General features: G+C 41.0%; 2 protein-coding genes across 2 annotated transcripts; both read right to left on the reverse strand.

Annotated features, from left to right (window-relative positions):
- Positions 1-2843: 2843 nt before the first annotated feature.
- On the reverse strand, positions 2844-8963 carry LOC128455020 (uncharacterized). The gene is made up of 3 exons (XM_053438649.1): positions 8861-8963; positions 6394-8550; positions 2844-4271 (listed from the first exon to the last, which is right to left on the reverse strand). Exons 2-3 carry the CDS (start codon positions 6716-6718, stop codon positions 3949-3951), a joined length of 648 nt encoding a protein of 215 aa, XP_053294624.1. The 5' UTR covers positions 6719-8550; positions 8861-8963; the 3' UTR covers positions 2844-3948.
- Positions 8964-15048: 6085 nt separating this feature from the next.
- Positions 15049-18149, reverse strand: LOC128455019 (eukaryotic translation initiation factor 4 gamma 3-like). The gene is made up of 2 exons (XM_053438648.1): positions 17555-18149; positions 15049-16137 (listed from the first exon to the last, which is right to left on the reverse strand). The coding sequence occupies exons 1-2, from the start codon at positions 17957-17959 to the stop codon at positions 15652-15654; spliced, it is 891 nt and encodes a 296-aa protein (XP_053294623.1). The 5' UTR covers positions 17960-18149; the 3' UTR covers positions 15049-15651.
- Positions 18150-18682: the final 533 nt, after the last annotated feature.

Raw genomic sequence — 18682 nt, forward strand, 5'->3', positions numbered from 1 at the left:
AGTAAAGTAGCCCCTTCCTGGCAGTAGGGAGTTGCCGGGCTTTTCCCACACTGGCTCTTCAAAACCCAGCCCAGATATTTCCTGGTTCTGACACCAGCTTGGCTCGCAGATCGCTCCAGCATGTGGAGAGAACCGGGAGAAGAATTACACCAACTGTGTTAGACTGAGAAAGAATGAATTTTAAGGTCTGGTGACGCAGAATGTTGTTGAAACTAAGAGCGTGAAATGCATTTAATTGCGAAAGTCCCTGGAAAACATGCTTCACATCGCTTGTTAGGGTCGATGACACTTAAGGTTTTGCAGCTGGAACTCAGATATTTTCGCTCCAACAAGATGATGACCTGTGTCTTGTAAAAAATCTCACATGAGAGAGTCATAGTTTAGAATGGGTACACAACAATTTAATTAAGAACATATTAACCGATCAGCTGACGATTAAATGGATTCCAAAAAATAAATCAAAGAAAAGTCTTTTCAGAGTAAGTGAATATCAGCAGCATTGAGCAGCGCAAACCCTTCCTGCCTCACCCACAAACTAGCACTGACACGAAACACACACACACACACCCACACACACACACATACACACACACACACACACACACACACAGACACACAAAAAACAAACACACACACACACACACACACACACTCAAGCTAAGACTCATGCGTACACTCAAGAGTACATTGGCAGGAAGTGAAAGCACACCCTGCAGCAGGCTGGAATCCAATTGATCCACCCATCTTTTTTCTTCTCTGAAGCATCTTCACTTCCGTAGTCTTTGCGAAAATATCAAAAATATCAACCATTACAGTGTCCTCACACCACTGTAGCTAGACTGACAGTTTGAGAACTTGATGAGGTTTTGAACCACATACTCTGCACTCTGCAAACCAACTTCTATTTAAATCCAAAGACCTATAATTAGCAATTGTTGATGTGATCTTACGCTCTTATAGGTTTCGTTAGTAAATCCTCCTGCAGACTCCAGAAGGTAGAGAGGAATTGGAGAAACATCTGATGTTATGCCTGGAATTAGAACCCTCCGCAGCACCTCAGATTCAACATCTGATTGAATCTTCTGATGTTCTTCTGCTTTTTCTTCTTCATCAGATTTAAACATGCAATCAGCAGCTTCCTCATTAGTCAACACGTTTGTGATTCTTATTCATATGAAAGTCGTCATATCCTTGCTCTGTCTCACATGAATATTCCCACAGCATCTGGCACTCTAAAACGAAACTGCTTTTTATCTGTGGATCACCAGTGCCTCCCCTGGTCTCCACAGTCTGCTGTAACTTGCCTTCAGATTAGATCATCTTCATGGAGTGCCCTCAGGAGCCTCGACATTTCACTTGGCTCCTTGACATACAGTATGTTGTGCAGATTTAGTCTGTTCATAAAATGTTATTTTACATTATCATTCCTATTTTTGTTCTGTGTTGTTTTTAGGGATGAGCGAATACAGCATTATCTGTATCTGTATCTGTTTCTGTTAACCATATGAATTATCTGTATCCGTATCCGTACTCGGAGTGGGCGGGGCCTAACCCGGAACTGGGTGGGATTTAACCCGGAAGTGGGTTGGATTTAACCCGGAAGTAGGCCGGGTTGTCTTGAAACGGGCGGGGGTTTAACCAGTATGTTATTTTAAGCATGCAAATGATATGGGTTGATCAGAAATTGTTATATTTATTGCTGATTGGAAAACTATTACAGGACAGCATCAGCATTGAGCTTCAGATCAATGATTTTGATCACAATAGCAAACGAACTTTTTACAGAACAAGTTTTGCAACAATGAATACAACACATGCTGTTGCAATTATGAAGTGAAATGTAATAACAAGTGTTTTCATACTCAACATAACTTTCTTTTTTAACTTTTTTATTTTTTTTTAATTTATTTCCACGCCAGGTGTGTGTGTGTAGCTTAATTTGTAATATTTTTTATACCACTACTACCTAGAAAGTGTCAGACACTCAGTGCGTGAAGTAAAATAAAACTGGTTAGAGCCAACTGACGGTTTAAAAAAAAAAAAAAAACTCCAACGACCGGCAGAGAGAGGGAGAGAGAGAGAGAGAGAGAGAGAGTAGCCAGACGCTAGAGAGTAGTCAGACACTCATGCGTGAAGTAAAAAAAAAAAACTGTTTAAAAAAATAAAAAATAAATCTCCGACAGATTTCGCAGAGTCGCTTTCTGCCAGCACCACGTCTGAATGAACCCACGTTTAACAGAACTTTACTGGTTAAGTACAAACTGAAATAAAAACAAACTTCAAGCTGAAGAAACCCTAAACGTTAACGGAAAAGACCCGCGAACCTGAGTGACTGAGAGACAGAGAGCTGTTCTGTGAGTGAGTGAGCAGAGCGGTGTGTGAAGGGGAGGAGCGCTGTGACGCTGTGTGAGGATTTTCATTCAGTCCGAGCACAGATATTTACTCGTATTACTCGTATAATACTCGTGCTCGGCAAAAGTGCTTTATATGTACCGGATACTCGTTTCAGCCGAGTATCCGGCTCATCTCTAGTTGTTTTATACCCATGTAAATGTATTAAAGCAATTTGTTTTGATAGTGCTTTAGAACTATAGTTTAATTACCATTATATTTGTATTAGTATGTCAGCTCATTTTAATGATCATGGCAGATCATTTCCACATGGGGTCCCTATTGGCCAAAAATGAAAACTGGTCTTTTTTTCATCATCTGAAAATGTTGTTACATGAGTCTTTTAAATTACATTAACAGGCAGGTTTTAACTTTACGTCTCGTGATGAGACAATTCAACTGTAGCCAGTGAAGCTTCCGTTCATACAGAAACAAAGAGGCCGACGACTCCATTATCTTTTTATTAGACTTTTATTCTTGGAAACACATTCAATACATAAAGGAGAACAAAATCTGTCATTGAATCTCGCGAACCAAGAAACCATTGTTTTAAAACAAACATATTTAATCATATGAACTAGTTAAGAATACACATTCATACTGTGAGAGGAACACACTTTAACCTTAAAATGACATGAAGGACATTGTGAAAAATAGATAAATGATGTAGAAATCAGTAGAAATAATATATATTAACAAAAATCTTCGTTATTCAATGAGTTATATTTTCTAGGGACATAAAAACTGTTAATAATCTGTAAAAAAATGTACGATGAATAATATGAATATCTGCTGATAAATCCTAATAAATCTTTTGTTGCGAAGGTTGCAACTGAATCACTTCTCTCCTTTATGAGTCCTCACGTCTCGTACAATAGGAATGAATCTTAAACCTTTACCAGACCCAGATCAACTAAACGGTTTCTCTCCTGTATGAATCCTCATACGTTTATCTAGACTGCACTTATGGTTAAATCTTTTGCCACACTCAGAGCAACTAAATGGTTTCTCTCCTGTATGAATCCTCATGTTTATCTAGACTGCACTTATGGTAAAATATTTTGCCACACTCAGAGCAACTAAACGGTTTCTCTCCTGTATGAATCCTCATATGTGATTTTAGATTCCCCTATTGCTAAATCTTTTACCACACGCAGAGCAACTAAACTGTTTCTCTCCTGTATGAATCCTCATATGTGATTCTAGATTGCTCTTTGGTTAAATCTTTTACCACAATCAGAGCAACTAAACGGCTTCTCTCCTGTATGACTCCTCATATGTGATTCTAGATTGCCTTTTTGGTTAAATCTTTTACTACACTCAGAGCAACTAAACGGTTTCTCTCCTGTATGAATCGGCATATGTCTATCTAGACTGCTCTTTTGGTTAAATCTTTTACCACACTCAGAGCAACTAAACGATTTTTCTTCTGTCTTACATGCCATATAACTTAGATGCTGTTTGTTAATTCTGGTATTTAAACCAGTCTGAGGTTCCCTGGTCTCCATCCAATCATCCTCACTGTCTTCAGTCTCAGAAGAGTCTTCAGTCTTGTCCTCAGTACCTTGTTGTAATCGTCCATTCTGGTCCTCCACAGTCCGCTCTGGACTCCTTCGTCTCACTCGGGTGAAGCTTTGACGATTTAAGTTTCTCTTCATCTTCTTCACTCTTCATATTGACAGGAGTCAATGTGAACTTGATATCAGCCTCCTCCAGTCCTTGAAGCTGCTGTCCATCCTGAGTGGTCCACGGTTGCTCCTGTTCCTCTTTAATGTGGGGGGGCTCTGGATCCTCCTGGTCGACAAGGGGGCTCCACTGCTGCTGCTGAGGGGGAACCTCTTCTTTAATCACCATCAGTTGCTGGACGTCTGCGGGACACTCTGAAACACAAAAACACACGTTTATCATTTCAGAGTTTCCTGAAGTGTTTTGAAAAACATGTGTTGTGTCGTTTAATGTCGACTGTTGTGATTTTTGAACGATCACATTCAGGAAGAAGAGATATTGAGGTCGTTTACAGTTTGTGTTACGACGCAGCTCATAAAGGAAGCAGCATTAAAAAAAAAAGAGTTTCTGGTAAAAAAAAGGCCAAATAAACCAATTAGGTCACTAACAGAGGAGAACAGGGCGAGGAGAAGTTAGTTAGTTGGTTGAACTGCTTTCAGACCTGTGGGTAAAACTCAGAGAAATGTGTCCTGTTTCAGACATTAGCAACACAGCAGCAGGTTTTCTGGACAGACTGGTTCACAACAGCATCGAATCCTCCTCATTATTCAGGTGAGAGGTGAGAGCAGCCTGGTGCAGCAGAAAGAGACAGGAAGTGGCGTATTAACTCCGCAGCTCGACCTGATGCTAAATAACGTTAGCTTGTGAGCGGTTCCTCTAGGGCAGTGATTCTCAAACTGTGTGGAGAGCTGAGATGTGTAGATGCTGCCATTGAGTCTGTTTTAGAAGACATCGACAGCGCATTCATTTTGAAAGAGGAACAGAGAACGCGGAGGCGACAGCAAGGCGCCGCGCTAATCCCTATCGCCCCGGCGCTTGGCTGTTCACACCAGACGCTGAAGCGACGCTGAACCGCCGGGCAGCGCTAATAATATCACCCGTTGATCAAACATTTGTCTTTTTTGGTGTTGTCTTTATACAACATGTTCCGAGGATCATACAACTCACTGTACTTCTCCACTTCAATTATTAATTTAATGTCATCCATGCTGAAGAACTTCTTGGCTATTTGCTCCGTTAAATGTCGGGTGTCGAGGGTAAATTACGTATTCTCCACTCAAGCCTATGTGGAGAATACGGAGCCCCCCCCCTTCACTCTTTTTATCTTTATCACTGCTTGTGTGGCTGTAGTGGATGGGCAGAGGGGGACATTTAATAATATCATTGGTAAAATTAAAACTCCAGGACAACAGAAGGGGAATTCAAAGTATGGGATGCATATTTGATGAATTATATCATTTAAAATATGTCATCAATATCGTTTAAAATCATTTTTCAGTGTGTTTCCTGTCGCGATACGCTCGCGTAAAGCGGAAAAGATAGACTCAACGCCGAAACGATCTCTGAACGGCGCTAGGCAGCCTTGGCGCAGCGCTGCGCTTCAGCCTCCAGTGTGACCCACACAAAGGTTTAACATGGGAGTGGATGGGAGCCAGCTGTTATTTTAGGCTTGGCGCTGCGCTTAAGCGTCGCTTTGGCGTCACTTCAGCGTCCGGTGTGAACCTGGCATTAGTAAATAACTCACAATGCGTCGCTTAACATACGTCACATACTACGTTGCTCTGATTGGTTGTAGGTCTATCCAATTGAGACAAGAGGCTTTTTTTCCCCCGGTTCGGTTGAAACACGCCCCATAATCATAGCCCAATGGAGCCGTATCAGACTCACATTCTGACTAGAATTGTGAGTATGACAACGTCAGGCTAGTGGCTCCCTATACAGCGTACACTCTCAGTCCCCGGGGCTCCGCCCCCCGCCCCCCTCACTCTCTCAGAGACACACATAGTGAGATCAGAGCGCGTTCACATGAAGCAGCCGGTTAGGGACAAACAAGAGACGGTGTTCAAAAACCAAGTTGAAAAGGAAGTACGATGAAGCCTGTCTTGCTCTTGGGTTCACAGTCAATGGGGTAGGACATGAGGAGAGACCAGTGTGGATTTTATGTCTGAAAACTCTATGAGACCCAACAAATTCAGAAGAATCTTAGAAACATTACCATCGGTCACATACATGTGTTCTTTTTGGTTGAGCTTTATCATCTTTGTAACAAAGTAATTATAATTGAATAAATGTTTTCTCTAATTATTGAAAAAGTACAGACTGATGGAGGAATGTAGTGATAAATGTCCCCAAAAGTTCTTCTATTAGGTGGAACATACACATGTTAAACTTGGCCATTTTGTTGGGGTGGGGGAGCGGGTGGTGCATGAAAAATATTCTAGACCCAAAGTGGAGCTTGACAGAAAAAGTTTGAGAACCACTGCTCTAGAGACTGACCTGCTCTGTGCAGCTGGACTACGGGCTTCATCGCGGCATCGAACAGCCTCCTCTGGCGGCAGATCTCCCGCTCGGACCGCTCCACTCCGTCGTCGTACTCTGCCAAGGTGTCGTCAAGCACCGCGAGGATGTCCTCCTCGATGAGGAGGAGATCGGTGAGCATCGCTCTCAGCGCCGGGACTCGAGCCTTTCCTCCTCCTATCTCCACCTGCAGCAGAAAGTGTTCAGCGACAGCATTGATCCGCTCAAGCACCAACACCCGCAGCAGCTGCACCAACACCCGCAGCGGCTGCACGACGGACATGTTCCTCCTCTCTGTGCACATCGAGTCTCTGAACCATAGAGCGATTAAAGAGAGAAAGCGGCAGGAAACCAGAGACTCCTAGCTCCGAGCCAGCAGCGACCCCTGTTGGACTGGAGGACGAAGAGGAAACCAAAGTACTAATACTGCACAGTAGAAATACTCGTTAAAAGTACTTGTTAAACAAGTACTAAAGTATAAGCAACTAAATAAACTAAACAAATAGTGGAAGAAGAACTCGGATCATTCACTGAGGTAAAAGTACCAAGACAGTAAAGTAATATTCCATTACAAGTAAAAGTACTAAGACAGTGAAGTAGAAATACTCAATAATTAAATTAAACAAACACCGATAGTAAAACCAAAAACAAAAAATTGCTTGCGTTTTGCACTTCCCTTCCTGCGTCCGACACGTGGTGTTAATTCTTGACGGCTAATTGCTCATTTACGGTCAACACTATCAATTGCACATCACACTGTGAAAACTTTATGTAAATTGAATGATAGTTGTAAAACAAAGCTTATTTCCTGTTTCCAGTAGGTGGCACCATCAGTATAATTACATACAGACTAATAGATCTGTTCAAGTAGGGGCTCTGATGGAGGGTGAGCAATTTTGTGTCAATTGGACAATGTTACAACAACTACATTTTCAAATTACTCCAGAATACGTAAAATATCACCACTTTCTAATCTTCTGCAAATGTTGGTTAGAATATGAGCATGTTAATCTATACAGTAAAAGTTTAATATTCAGTATGTAGGTAGTCGGAGAAGTCCTGAACACAGGCATATCAGTCTCTCTCTTATTGAGCAAAGTGTTTTTATAGAACTTTGAAATATCCAGAAATGAACTGATTTGATTGTACACATGTTTGACATTACTTTAAAAAATCTCTTAATCTATAAAGTAAAAATTGAATAAGACTCAAGGTTTTTTAATACTTTTTAAGAGTCTTGATTTTACCTAAATTCATATATCAACTTTTAATACTTGTCAAGACCCCGTGGATACCCTGTTATATACTTAAACAAATATGATCAAATTGGATTGTGATGAGGCAAAAACGTAAATTGTACAAAATGTATTCTGTAAAAAAATAAGTTGCAGCATAAAAAGAGCCATTTAACTTTTTTACAGACAATTTAGTTGTATGGTTACATGAACAAATGACAAGTGATCATACTTTAGTGATTTTATTTTAAAACAAGAGTTATTGCTACAGGTTTTGCTTGAGAGCAAGTTAATTACTCATGGCCTCCATGTTTCCTGGCCAAGACCCGGCTGATGTGAATTTCTCCCCTTGACAGTTACAGTACAAGTGCTCCTTGATTGTTAAAGGTCACATTAAACTATCCTGGGATCTACTGAACTGTCACAAAGGGATTGAACACATCCCATTGCCGGGCCAAAAAAGGAGAGAGTATGGGGATCTCTTATACTGACAATATAAACACTCAGACATGCAGAAAGCTCAACTTGAGTCATTGAATGTAGCAGATTATCTGTAACAGACAATTGATTTCTGTTTGTGCTCGAATCAAGATTGAAGTTTTACATTTTAGTCTAAATGAATACATAAATACTGTGTGTACTGTGATACTGTATGTAATCCTCGGAAAATAATAATACAATTTTAACTTAAACACCATAGAGAAGTTGTAGAAGTGGTTTTAAATATGTCGAGGTGAAGCACCGCTCAAGTTCTTGTAAATGGGATTCGATCAAATGATTCTAGCAGCCAATGTCAAGGTCAGCTGTTCAATTTAGTCATAGGTTGCTTTCTTCTGGCAGTTTGGTGAGAATATCCACCCCGTCGGATGTGATGACCACCGTGTGTTCGAACTGAGCCGACCTGCATGAAGAGAAGAGAAGAATGATGCTACTCTCCTGTCTGTGTATGTTACTATGGATCTGGAGATTAAAAGCTAAAAATAAAGCTTAGCATAAATACTAGAATCAGCTGGCCTGGCTCTCTCCCAGTCGAAAAACAAGATAACAAGCAGTTCTAAAGTTCACTAATTCATGAACTGTATCTCATTTGGTTTAAATCCAAACAAATAGACAATGACAAAAAACTGTAATGTAAAAGCTCAGCTGGGATAGCATTTAGAAGGGCTCTGCCACATGATGACTACAGGCACGCAGCCGAGACGTCTTTTTACCTTTTATCATCTGCAGACACTGCAGTCCACTTGTCCTTCAGGATTCTGAACTCTGAAGACCCCTCCATCAGTATGGGCTCTATAAATGAACATATGATATCAGCTCCACACTCACACACAGCAGCACCTTTATGTGCATATTAAGATGATAAAATTGGGTTGCAAAGTCCCACCATGAAACAATGAACACTAGCTCACATGTTTTAGAGTGTTCGCCTGTCAGCAAGAAGTTAGCAAATGGAGGCGTGTAGGTGAGACACTGCAGCGCTGAGTTGAGGAAGCATGTGTTCCCCATGTTCTTTAGTCCGGCACCGATACGGTGAACCTGGGTCCACTTCAGATCGAGGCGGTCTGGAGGGAAGAGGACCTTCTGCGGTAACTCAATACCGTCACCATTGCTGAGCACTGGACAAACAGAGGGACATCATTGCTTATATCAGATTTAATGTATTTACCAGATCGAGGACAAATACTTATATAAGTATAATCTGACACCTTAAAGTCATTGCTGATATTCCAAAATGTGATTTTTATGAATGTCTAACACTGTAAAACAAGCTGAGGGGAAAAAAAGAACATAAAGAGTTTGCAATTTACCCTGAACAAGTCAGATTACTGCTCTTTATATCAAAACAACAATTTTGTCACGAGCGCAAATGATTGATCATGCTCCAGCTTCAAAACTGGCTTACATTACTAGATAAATTAAGTAGAGTGGAAGCAGCAACATCACACCCACAAAATAAGTTGTGCTCTCCCACACTCCCATACAGAAACAGGAGCCAACAGAAAGTTGACCAAGCAGAGCAATTATTTTCAGATAATAATTCTCAACCATCCTGTAGGAGTATGTCACTTAAAAAATCACAGCAAATGGAAAATAGATACGTGGTATTTTGTGTAACAAATGAATTGTGAAAATGTCATTTTTTTTAACATTTTGCATCTGATCTAACGAAAGTGTGACAAATCATTTCTAATATGAGTGGCAAAATGTGGACATTTGTCTCAAATACAAGCTTAACTGTTGCTTGCTCCTACCTTGCTCCTTGGGCCAGTCCCCAGATGAGCGATAACTATTGTATAAGGCATCTCCAGGTGTCGGGCCCAGGCAGTCTCCTGGAGCCTCTAGCTGAGGAGAGTCAATCGGCATGGTGGGACCCACCGCTCTGCTGGAACAGCTGCCATCCATCTCCGCGTTTCCACTTGTGAAGGGAGATCGGTTACACCCGACTGACTCGTGGTCACACATTTCTGAAGATCTGTCAACTATGTTAATTGTTCATTGCTGTATGAGGACAAAAACAGAAGTGTACAGTTTAAATATATTGTTCTTAATGGGATGTATTAAGATTAAACAAAGGCATGCCTTTGTTGTGCCTTTGACCTTTGTTGGTTTAAGATCAAAGACGAGTGTGACTCATGTAAACGGGGCGATTCAACTTTAACGCACAGCGCGCCCGCTCCCGTATTCATCTAGCGGCTATGGCTACAAATAAAATGACTAATGTCAATGTGGGAGCTGTAAAGTAAATGTTATCAGTGCTGTCCGTCTGTAACGTTAATAAACAGTGTTCATTCAACAGGACAATACAATTGTTTGTGTTTGAAAAGTGTTGCGTTTCTCTTAAAGTTCCAGATTAAACAAATTCATGCATTTGTTACCACCACGAAACACGTATGTGCCTTTGACCATTGTTGGTTTAAGATCAAATCCGAGTATGAACGCATGTAAACGGGGCGATACAACTTTAACACAGAGACGCGCTCCCTTGGACGGTAATCAGTTTCTGGCAGACGGTCCCCTTTTGGCACGACACCTGCAACTTGCCCATAATTCTATGAAGTATTAATGCAATTGTTGGGAGAGGCCCAATCCCGCCAAAAGCATTCCTAGATCAGCCCCTTGATTTGGATCCACACCAGTGTTTAATGTTTGCCTCCCTGACTCATACCTTATCCTCACAAACAAACAGATGAGATCAACCCCCAAGCAGAGGTAATAGTGAACAAATATATGTGTGGTGTAAGCTATTTGGACTCACTACGAATATGTAGTTAACAAGTCATGTTAATGTTGCAGATTATTCTGTTCAGTACAAAATCAACCAGCACCATCGTAGTAACAGATGGGGAAATGCAGTTTATAAATGTCATCATCAGTGTAAGTGACCTTTTGAGGATTTCTTTATTACACTGCAGAAACAGCCGCTTGGCATTTCACCCATTGTCTCCATCAGGCAGTCTTTAACATCAGATTCCTCTTCTTCTTCTTTGTTTGGTTTATTGGCAGGTGGCCACCAACATCAAGCTGCATAACTGCGTCTTCTTCTTCTTCAGCTTCCTTGCTCGGCCCACTGGCATGTGGAAACCAACCTCAGATTCAACATCTGATTGAATCTTCTGATGTTCTTCTGCTTTTTCTTCTTCATCAGATTTAAACATGCATTCAGCAGCTTCCTCATTAGTCAACATGTTTGTGTTTCTTATTCATATGAAAGTCGTCATATCCTTGCTCTGTCTCACATGAATATTCCCACAGCATCTGGCACTCTAAAACGAAACTGCTTTTTATCTGTGGATCACCAGTGCCTCCCCTGGTCTCCACAGTCTGCTGTAACTTGCCTTCAGATTAGATCATCTTCATGGAGTGCCCTCAGGAGCCTCGACATTTCACTTGGCTCCTTGACATACAGTATGTTGTGCAGATTTAGTCTGTTCATAAAATGTTTTTTTACATTATCATTCCTATTTTTGTTCTGTGTTGTTTGTTTTATACCCATGTAAATGTATTAAAGCAATTTGTTTTGATAGTGCTTTAGAACTATAGTTTAATTACCATTATATTTGTATTAGTATGTCAGCTCATTTTAATGATCATGGCAGATCATTTCCACATGGGGTCCCTATTGCCCAAAAATGAAAACTGGTCTTTTTTTCATCATCTGAAAATGTTGTTACATGAGTCTTTTAAATTACATTAACAGGCAGGTTTTAACTTTATGTCTCGTGATGAGACAATTCAACTGTAGCCAGTGAAGCTTCCGTTCATACAGAAACAAAGAGGCCGACGACTTCTTGGAAACACATTCAATACATAAAGGAGAACAAAATCTGTCATTGAATCTCGCGAACCAAGAAACCATTGCTTTAAAACAAACATATTTAATCATATGAACTAGTTAAGAATACACATTCATACTGTGCAAGGAACACACTTTAACCTTAAAATGACATGAAGGACATTGTGAAAAATAGATAAATTATGTAGAAATCAGTAGAAATAATATATATTAACAAAAATCTTCGTTATTCAATGAGTTATATTTTCTAGGGACATAAAAACTGTTAATAATCTGTAAAACAATGAACGATGAATAATATGAATATCTGCTGATAAATCCTAATAAATCTTTTGTTGCGAAGGTTGCAACTGAATCACTTCTCTCCTTTATGAATCCTCACGTCTCGTACAATAGGAATGAATCTTAAACCTTTACCAGACCCAGATCAACTAAACGGTTTCTCTCCTGTATGAATCCTCATATGTTTATCTAGACTGCAAACACACAATAAAACACAATATAAAAACCATATAGACTAAGTAGCAGGGGGAAATGAGCTTTTAATAAATGAATTGATACGTCGAAAATTTCATTCTACTTTTAATTTCTAGTATGTGTAGTGTCCATGAATTAAACATGGACACTACAGGGGTATATCAGGCAGTCCATGCCCAACATACTATATTGCAATCTTTCTGCAGCACAAACCTGAGAGACGAGAATACATAACACATCAATATCATTACTTAGGTTTCCATGGCTGTGACCCAACAGCTGCACTCCAGCTGTTTTTCTGCTTTGCTAATGAAAGAATACTGCATAGTCACATGCAGTATGCGTTGAGAGCATAGCATCCTGGTTTAAATGTTACTACCAACACATTTCTTTTGGTACTCTGTGTGCATCAGTCATATTGAGTAAGGGTGAAAATTAAGATGAATTACACTACATACAGTACAAACGACACAAACCTGTTGTACTTCAGATTCCTATCACTTGTCTGTGCACATGTACTAACTTTCTGGAGGCCAAGTATGAATTACGAAATGTGAAAATGGGTTTAAAAAAAAGAACTGTACTTGTGTAACAGTGTATTGTATATAGGTGCATCATTGTCAGCTGTAAAGCCAGTTACAGTTTATAAGTAGGGTCGCATCGAAAAGTAATTTCACGTAAAAAAATTATAAAATTTATAAAATCAAAGTATTCACACAATGTGCTTCTGTGCCATATCAGCAAACAGCTCCAGACGGTTTTGAGGTACGACCAGATACTCTGAAGGGACATCAAATGGAGGGATAGTCCAAAGGAAGCGGAGAAACAACACATCAAGGCACAGCATGAGAGATGGATGAAGTTGATGTGCTTATAGTCCAATAAAATCAAGTATATTATCAGGTGCACAATTCAGAAAGCACTGCTATCAGTACAGCTGATTTCAGACTCTTTTTATATTTTTTATTATATATTTTTATTGTTTTTTATAGCTTACAATTTGGTCTGCCTGTGTGTGCATCTGTATACAGTCCAAACTTTCTTGGGGATGCATGACAGATGTTGGGGGGCGCCAATTTGAAATCTCGCCTAGGGCGCCAACATTGCCAGGGCCGGCCCTATATTAACTCAATTATGTATTACCTCAATCGGGGTTGAAATCTACCGCTGGCCACAGGGCTGACTCTGTGGGGTTTTACTGACACCTACTGGATAGAATTGAAATCTCTAAAAGATCATTAGTAAGACTTTCTTATTGATATCATCATAATATTATAAGATGAGCTGGAGGCTCAGTATCACGGATCACGTTCTGTCATGTTTGGTTTGTCTGGAGTACCTGTCTCTATGAGGAAGACGTACGTCAGGTCTAAGTAAAACATGTGCTGTGATGGTATCAGTGACAACTCTCCCTCAGATGAGCTTATTGGGGGAAGTGACAGCTCAACACATTTGTGACACATGACTGTTGCACACTCTGCCAACATATCAGCCTCCTGGCAACGGGCTGCCGACTGAATAACAGAAGTGTTGACTTCTTGGAAGTGATGTCGCAGTCATTGCAACACTGTCGGTCATCAGGCCTTTATTAGTCCATGACCCTTATCCCCACCTGAGGTTTAGGGGCAACTACATTTCTTAAACTTCCCTCTGAGTTCAGTTTATTTTCATAATTTCTATCATGATTAGTTCAGTTTTGTATCTGTTTTATTATCTATATTATATTTCAACAACTTTGTTCTGAACGTTTATACAGCTAAAGTTATGATTACAACAAAATAACTGAGTTTTAAAAAGAATGAACCTGGTATCCTTTCATTTCTAAGTCCAGTATTCCACTCCTCTTTTAAGATTAAGATTAAGATTAAGATGCATTTATTAGTCCCAAACACATGCACAGACATGCACAGGCACACTCATGCAGGTAGGGAAATTTAACCTCTGTTTTTGACCCATCTGGTGCAGGACACACAGAGCAGTGAGCGAAAATGTATGGCGCCCGGGGAGCAGATGTTGGGGGAGTAAGGTGCCTTGCTCTGGGGCACTAGACAGGGTAGGGAGAATCCTCTTGGATTTTTGGACAGATCATCCAGGTTCGTCTTTTTGTTGTTTCTCCGTGGAATCGAACCAGAGACGTACCAGAGACCTTTTCTGCCCATAGTCCACCGCCTCTCTAAGTCTGTTATCAGGATTTGTTATGTTTCCTTCTCTTCCTTCATAATTACTGGATGCAGCAGTTTTTCAGAAGCACATATTACGGCGATAAGACATCACAAACCAAAATCACACTGTGTAATATCAGATCATATCCTTTATTTAGAATAGAAAAAAGAACAAGTGTATTTACATTCACATCTACTGTGGTATACAATACAATAAAACTTTACAATAACAGCGTTCTCCAAAGTCTGTACAGGGTTTAAGTGACAAAAGTTGAGTTTACATTGTGGATGTTAAGGCCAAGCTTCGGACACAGAGGCAGAGACAGAGGCTGAGGCAGAAGTAAAGTTTAAATATAATTTATTGGAAGTCCAATAATAAGGGCAGGCAGGCAGGCAGGCAGGCAGGCAGGCAGGCAGGCAGGCAGGCAGGCAGGCAGGCAGGCAGGCAGGCAGGCAGGCAGGCAGGCACTGGAGTCGGGGCAATAGTCCAGCTGCTGGTCCTGGGCAGGGAGACAGAGGAAGTCAGACAGGGAATGAACAGGACCTTTACGGAAATCTTAAATCTTGGCTGCGACAACTGAGTGTAACTTAGTCTATAGTCCGGCACCGACTGAGAGCAGGAGTGGAGCTTATATAGGCAGCTGGATAATTAAGACCCCAACTCCAGCACACCAGGACCTCATCTGCAATTAGCGACGTCACCTGCACACACAAGCAAGAGAGAGAGAGAGAGAGAGAGAAAGAGAGAAGCTAGAAGGCAGGTGAGGCAGGGGCCATGACAGTGGATCGATGAAGACGAGGTGGAAACTTTAAAAACCTCTGACTGAAGGAACTATTCACCTGAGCCGGTGAGGATCAGAAACATAATGTAAAAGTTTTGAAAATATCTCATCTCTCATTATATATTTGACACATTTTCATAAGATCAGACACTGGTAATAATTATTGTACTTGCTGACAAAGTGGCTGATGATACAAACAGATAGAAAAATCATCTCTGCCTGTTTTACTCTGTTTCTCTGCAGCACTGCGTAAAGTAGCCAGGTGGATAGCAGCATGCTGTGGCTGCTCACTTCCTTGCATCCACCGTGTCCTTCAACAAAAGGGAGAGCCTTGGTGCCCTCCTCCCTTTCTCTGCGACGAACTCCAGCTGGTTATAATATGAGTCCATCACCTCCCTGGACGTGACCACCTCCAGGTCCTGCTGGATGAGCTGGAGGAGCTCACAGAGGCTCTCGAGAGACGGCCCGTCTCCATTTTGCAGCAGCCTCCTGATGCAGTAGTGCATTGCTTTCTCATCCAGAACCTTGGAGAGGAACAGCTCCCCAATAAACCGGATGGTATGTATGGAGCGACAGGAGGGTTTGGCGTTGTTCTTCTCTTCCCTCAGTCGATCAATAACCCTCACGTCCCTGACTGGCTCTAGGCAGGACCCCCCCTTCCGGGAAATGTCCTCCCTGTCAAAGTTCTTCTTAAACTCTGCCTGGCAGTGCTTGACCAGCAGGGACCTGAAGGAGACGCTGGCCGACCAGTCGGACAAGGATTGGAATTCCACCTGAAGAGAAGAAAACCATAAGGAAATATTAACACAAATGCAACTCACATACTTAGGAAAACATTGTGATTATTTATGTGTAAAGAATCACTTTATACAACAAACACCAAATGCAGTCAACAGTGATCAGTGTGTGCTGATTTTTATCCTCAACTCTAAATTAACTTATTATTTTATTAACCAAAGTGACGATTAATTTTCCTCGATTTAGTATTTCAGGTATTCCTCAATGAACTTGTTTATGATCATCACAAATCCTTATTTAAATTTTTTCTTTCTTACTATTTGAAAAAAAAGTACTTTTTGTATCGCTACCCTTCTAATTCACATAATGGGTAAAAAATGACCAATTTTAATTTCTTATGTTATTTCATGCATGGCATGAGTGGTTCTTTGCTATATCTCTGAAATCAATTTATTTCTTCATTTAATATTCCAGATAATCATTAGTTATTTTGTTTTAGATTAACACAAATCATTATTTTCTTTTTTCCTTTCTTACCTTATGAACAAATGTAAATTCTTATTAAGAGTTTCTTCACAATCCATTACTAGTGAGAAAGAATAATATGTCCAATACAAAAATATATGTTTGTTCATAAAGTAATAAAGGAGAAATAAAGATCAATATTTCTGGTAATCAAAAACTGGATATTTAATGAATACCTGGAATATTAAATTATATAATACATTTATCTCAAAGATATGACCCATGGTGTGCATTAGAAGGGGTTAGCATAGCTTGTTTATCAAAGTGTTAAATGAATGTTACAACCTGCAAAAAATAAAATCAACTTCTCAACTAAAGCCTGAAACATGCTTCTGCGTTTTCACGGGCCCGTAAGCGCAAGAGCCCTTCCGGGTCCCTTACGTGCTTATGTATCCCTCCTTACGTGCTGACGGGTGTCGACCCCCTTTTCTAAAATTTACGGCAAAGCTCCGCAAGCTCACTCAGCCCGCAAGGCTGTGATTGGTCTGCTCTACATCCCTTCTGGAGCTGCATTTCCGGTTTCATGCCCCATAATACAGGCAGAAACAACGGGAGATTTAGAAGAATGAATATGGACCAAATAGAAGAGCGTTTGGCAGAAGAGATCCGAAAGTATGTCCACTTGTATAACCCGTCACTGACTGGCGTATTTGTCCGCCTGAAAAAGGCTACAAGGAGCCGCAGTAGCTATGTAAATAAACAATCGATGAAGAAGAAAGAAGGCGTCTCTCAGGTCGTCTTCGACAAAAAGCATTACTCCGCCTAGTGTTCTGGCGCGGAATTGCTTTGTAAGACGCGCAACGGTTGGGGAAGCATGAATGACAACGAGTCTTGCGCCACAGCGGCGTGAAAAGACGCAGACGCAGTCGCAGAAGCATGTTTCGAAAGAGGATAAAAGTAGCTTCCAGTCATAGATGCATCACTTACTGTTGAGAGGCGCTGACACAGCTCCGCGAAGACTGCAGCAGAGTCTGGTTTCTTCACGGCCCTCTTGAAGACGAGCTCAACCGTTTCCTGCAGGCTCTCCTCACCGTCCATCTCCTCGTGACTTATGAACGCTTGAAAGTTGTCCGTGACACAGCTGACGGACTCCTCAGGCCGGACCTGCTCCTTCCTCACAGCTTCCTCCTCTGTCTTCTCGGTCCTCTGGATAGACGGAAAGCCAAAGGCGATATTCACCTGCGGCTGATGCTCGTAGGAAGCAGCGTGGAGAAAGCCCACGGGCTTGGATGGAACGCGACGCCACTTCTCGCCCCTCCGATCAGGTGGGGTCCATGGCTTCTTGGAGGAGGCAGAAGCCTCCAAGGACACAACACGGGGCCTCCGGAACATCTTTCTCTTCTCTTCTGTCTATCCAAAGAAACAAGTTCAGGTGAAAGAAACGAGTTCAGGTGAAAGACCAGAGTTCAGGTGAAAGAAACGAGTTCAGGTGAAAGACCAGAGTTCAAATAGATCTTAGTTGAATTCAAGTCAAATCCAAAGAACAGAGTTCAGGTGCAACCAGCCAAGTAGTCAGACGAGAACTGAGCGAAAAGTGAAAACTGGCGGTTTCTTAAGTAACGACAGACTTCAAAGGTAAATAACTCTGAAGACTGTCGTCACTTGACCGTTGAGCTGAGGGGGGAGGGGGGGGGGTTGCTATGGTAACCTGCAGCGAAATGCATCATATGAATTTATCTAAACAGCCTATACCGATAGATACACACATACACACATAAATATACACACATACATACAAACTCAAACACACTTGTATGAATCTATTCACCTTATGTCTTTTGACCCTGACCAGAGAAGATTAGTGCCGTCACAAGGACAACAAGACTATCTATTATAGTATATTGTATTCTATTTGTATTTTTAATTTGTTTTTATATTTCATTGCATTAGTAGAAAGTATTACATGTTAACTTATTACTTTTCTGGTGTCTATTTCTGACTGTCCCCTTTGCTGCTGTAACAAGGCAGAGGATGTCGCTCCCTGTACAGTTTGTTGAGCCCTATGAGGCAAATTGTGATTTGTGAATACTGACTATGCAAATAAAAGAAAGTATT

This window comes from Pleuronectes platessa, chromosome 13 (genome assembly GCF_947347685.1).
Source record: "Pleuronectes platessa chromosome 13, fPlePla1.1, whole genome shotgun sequence".
In the NCBI taxonomy this organism is placed as follows: Eukaryota; Metazoa; Chordata; class Actinopteri; order Pleuronectiformes; family Pleuronectidae; genus Pleuronectes; species Pleuronectes platessa.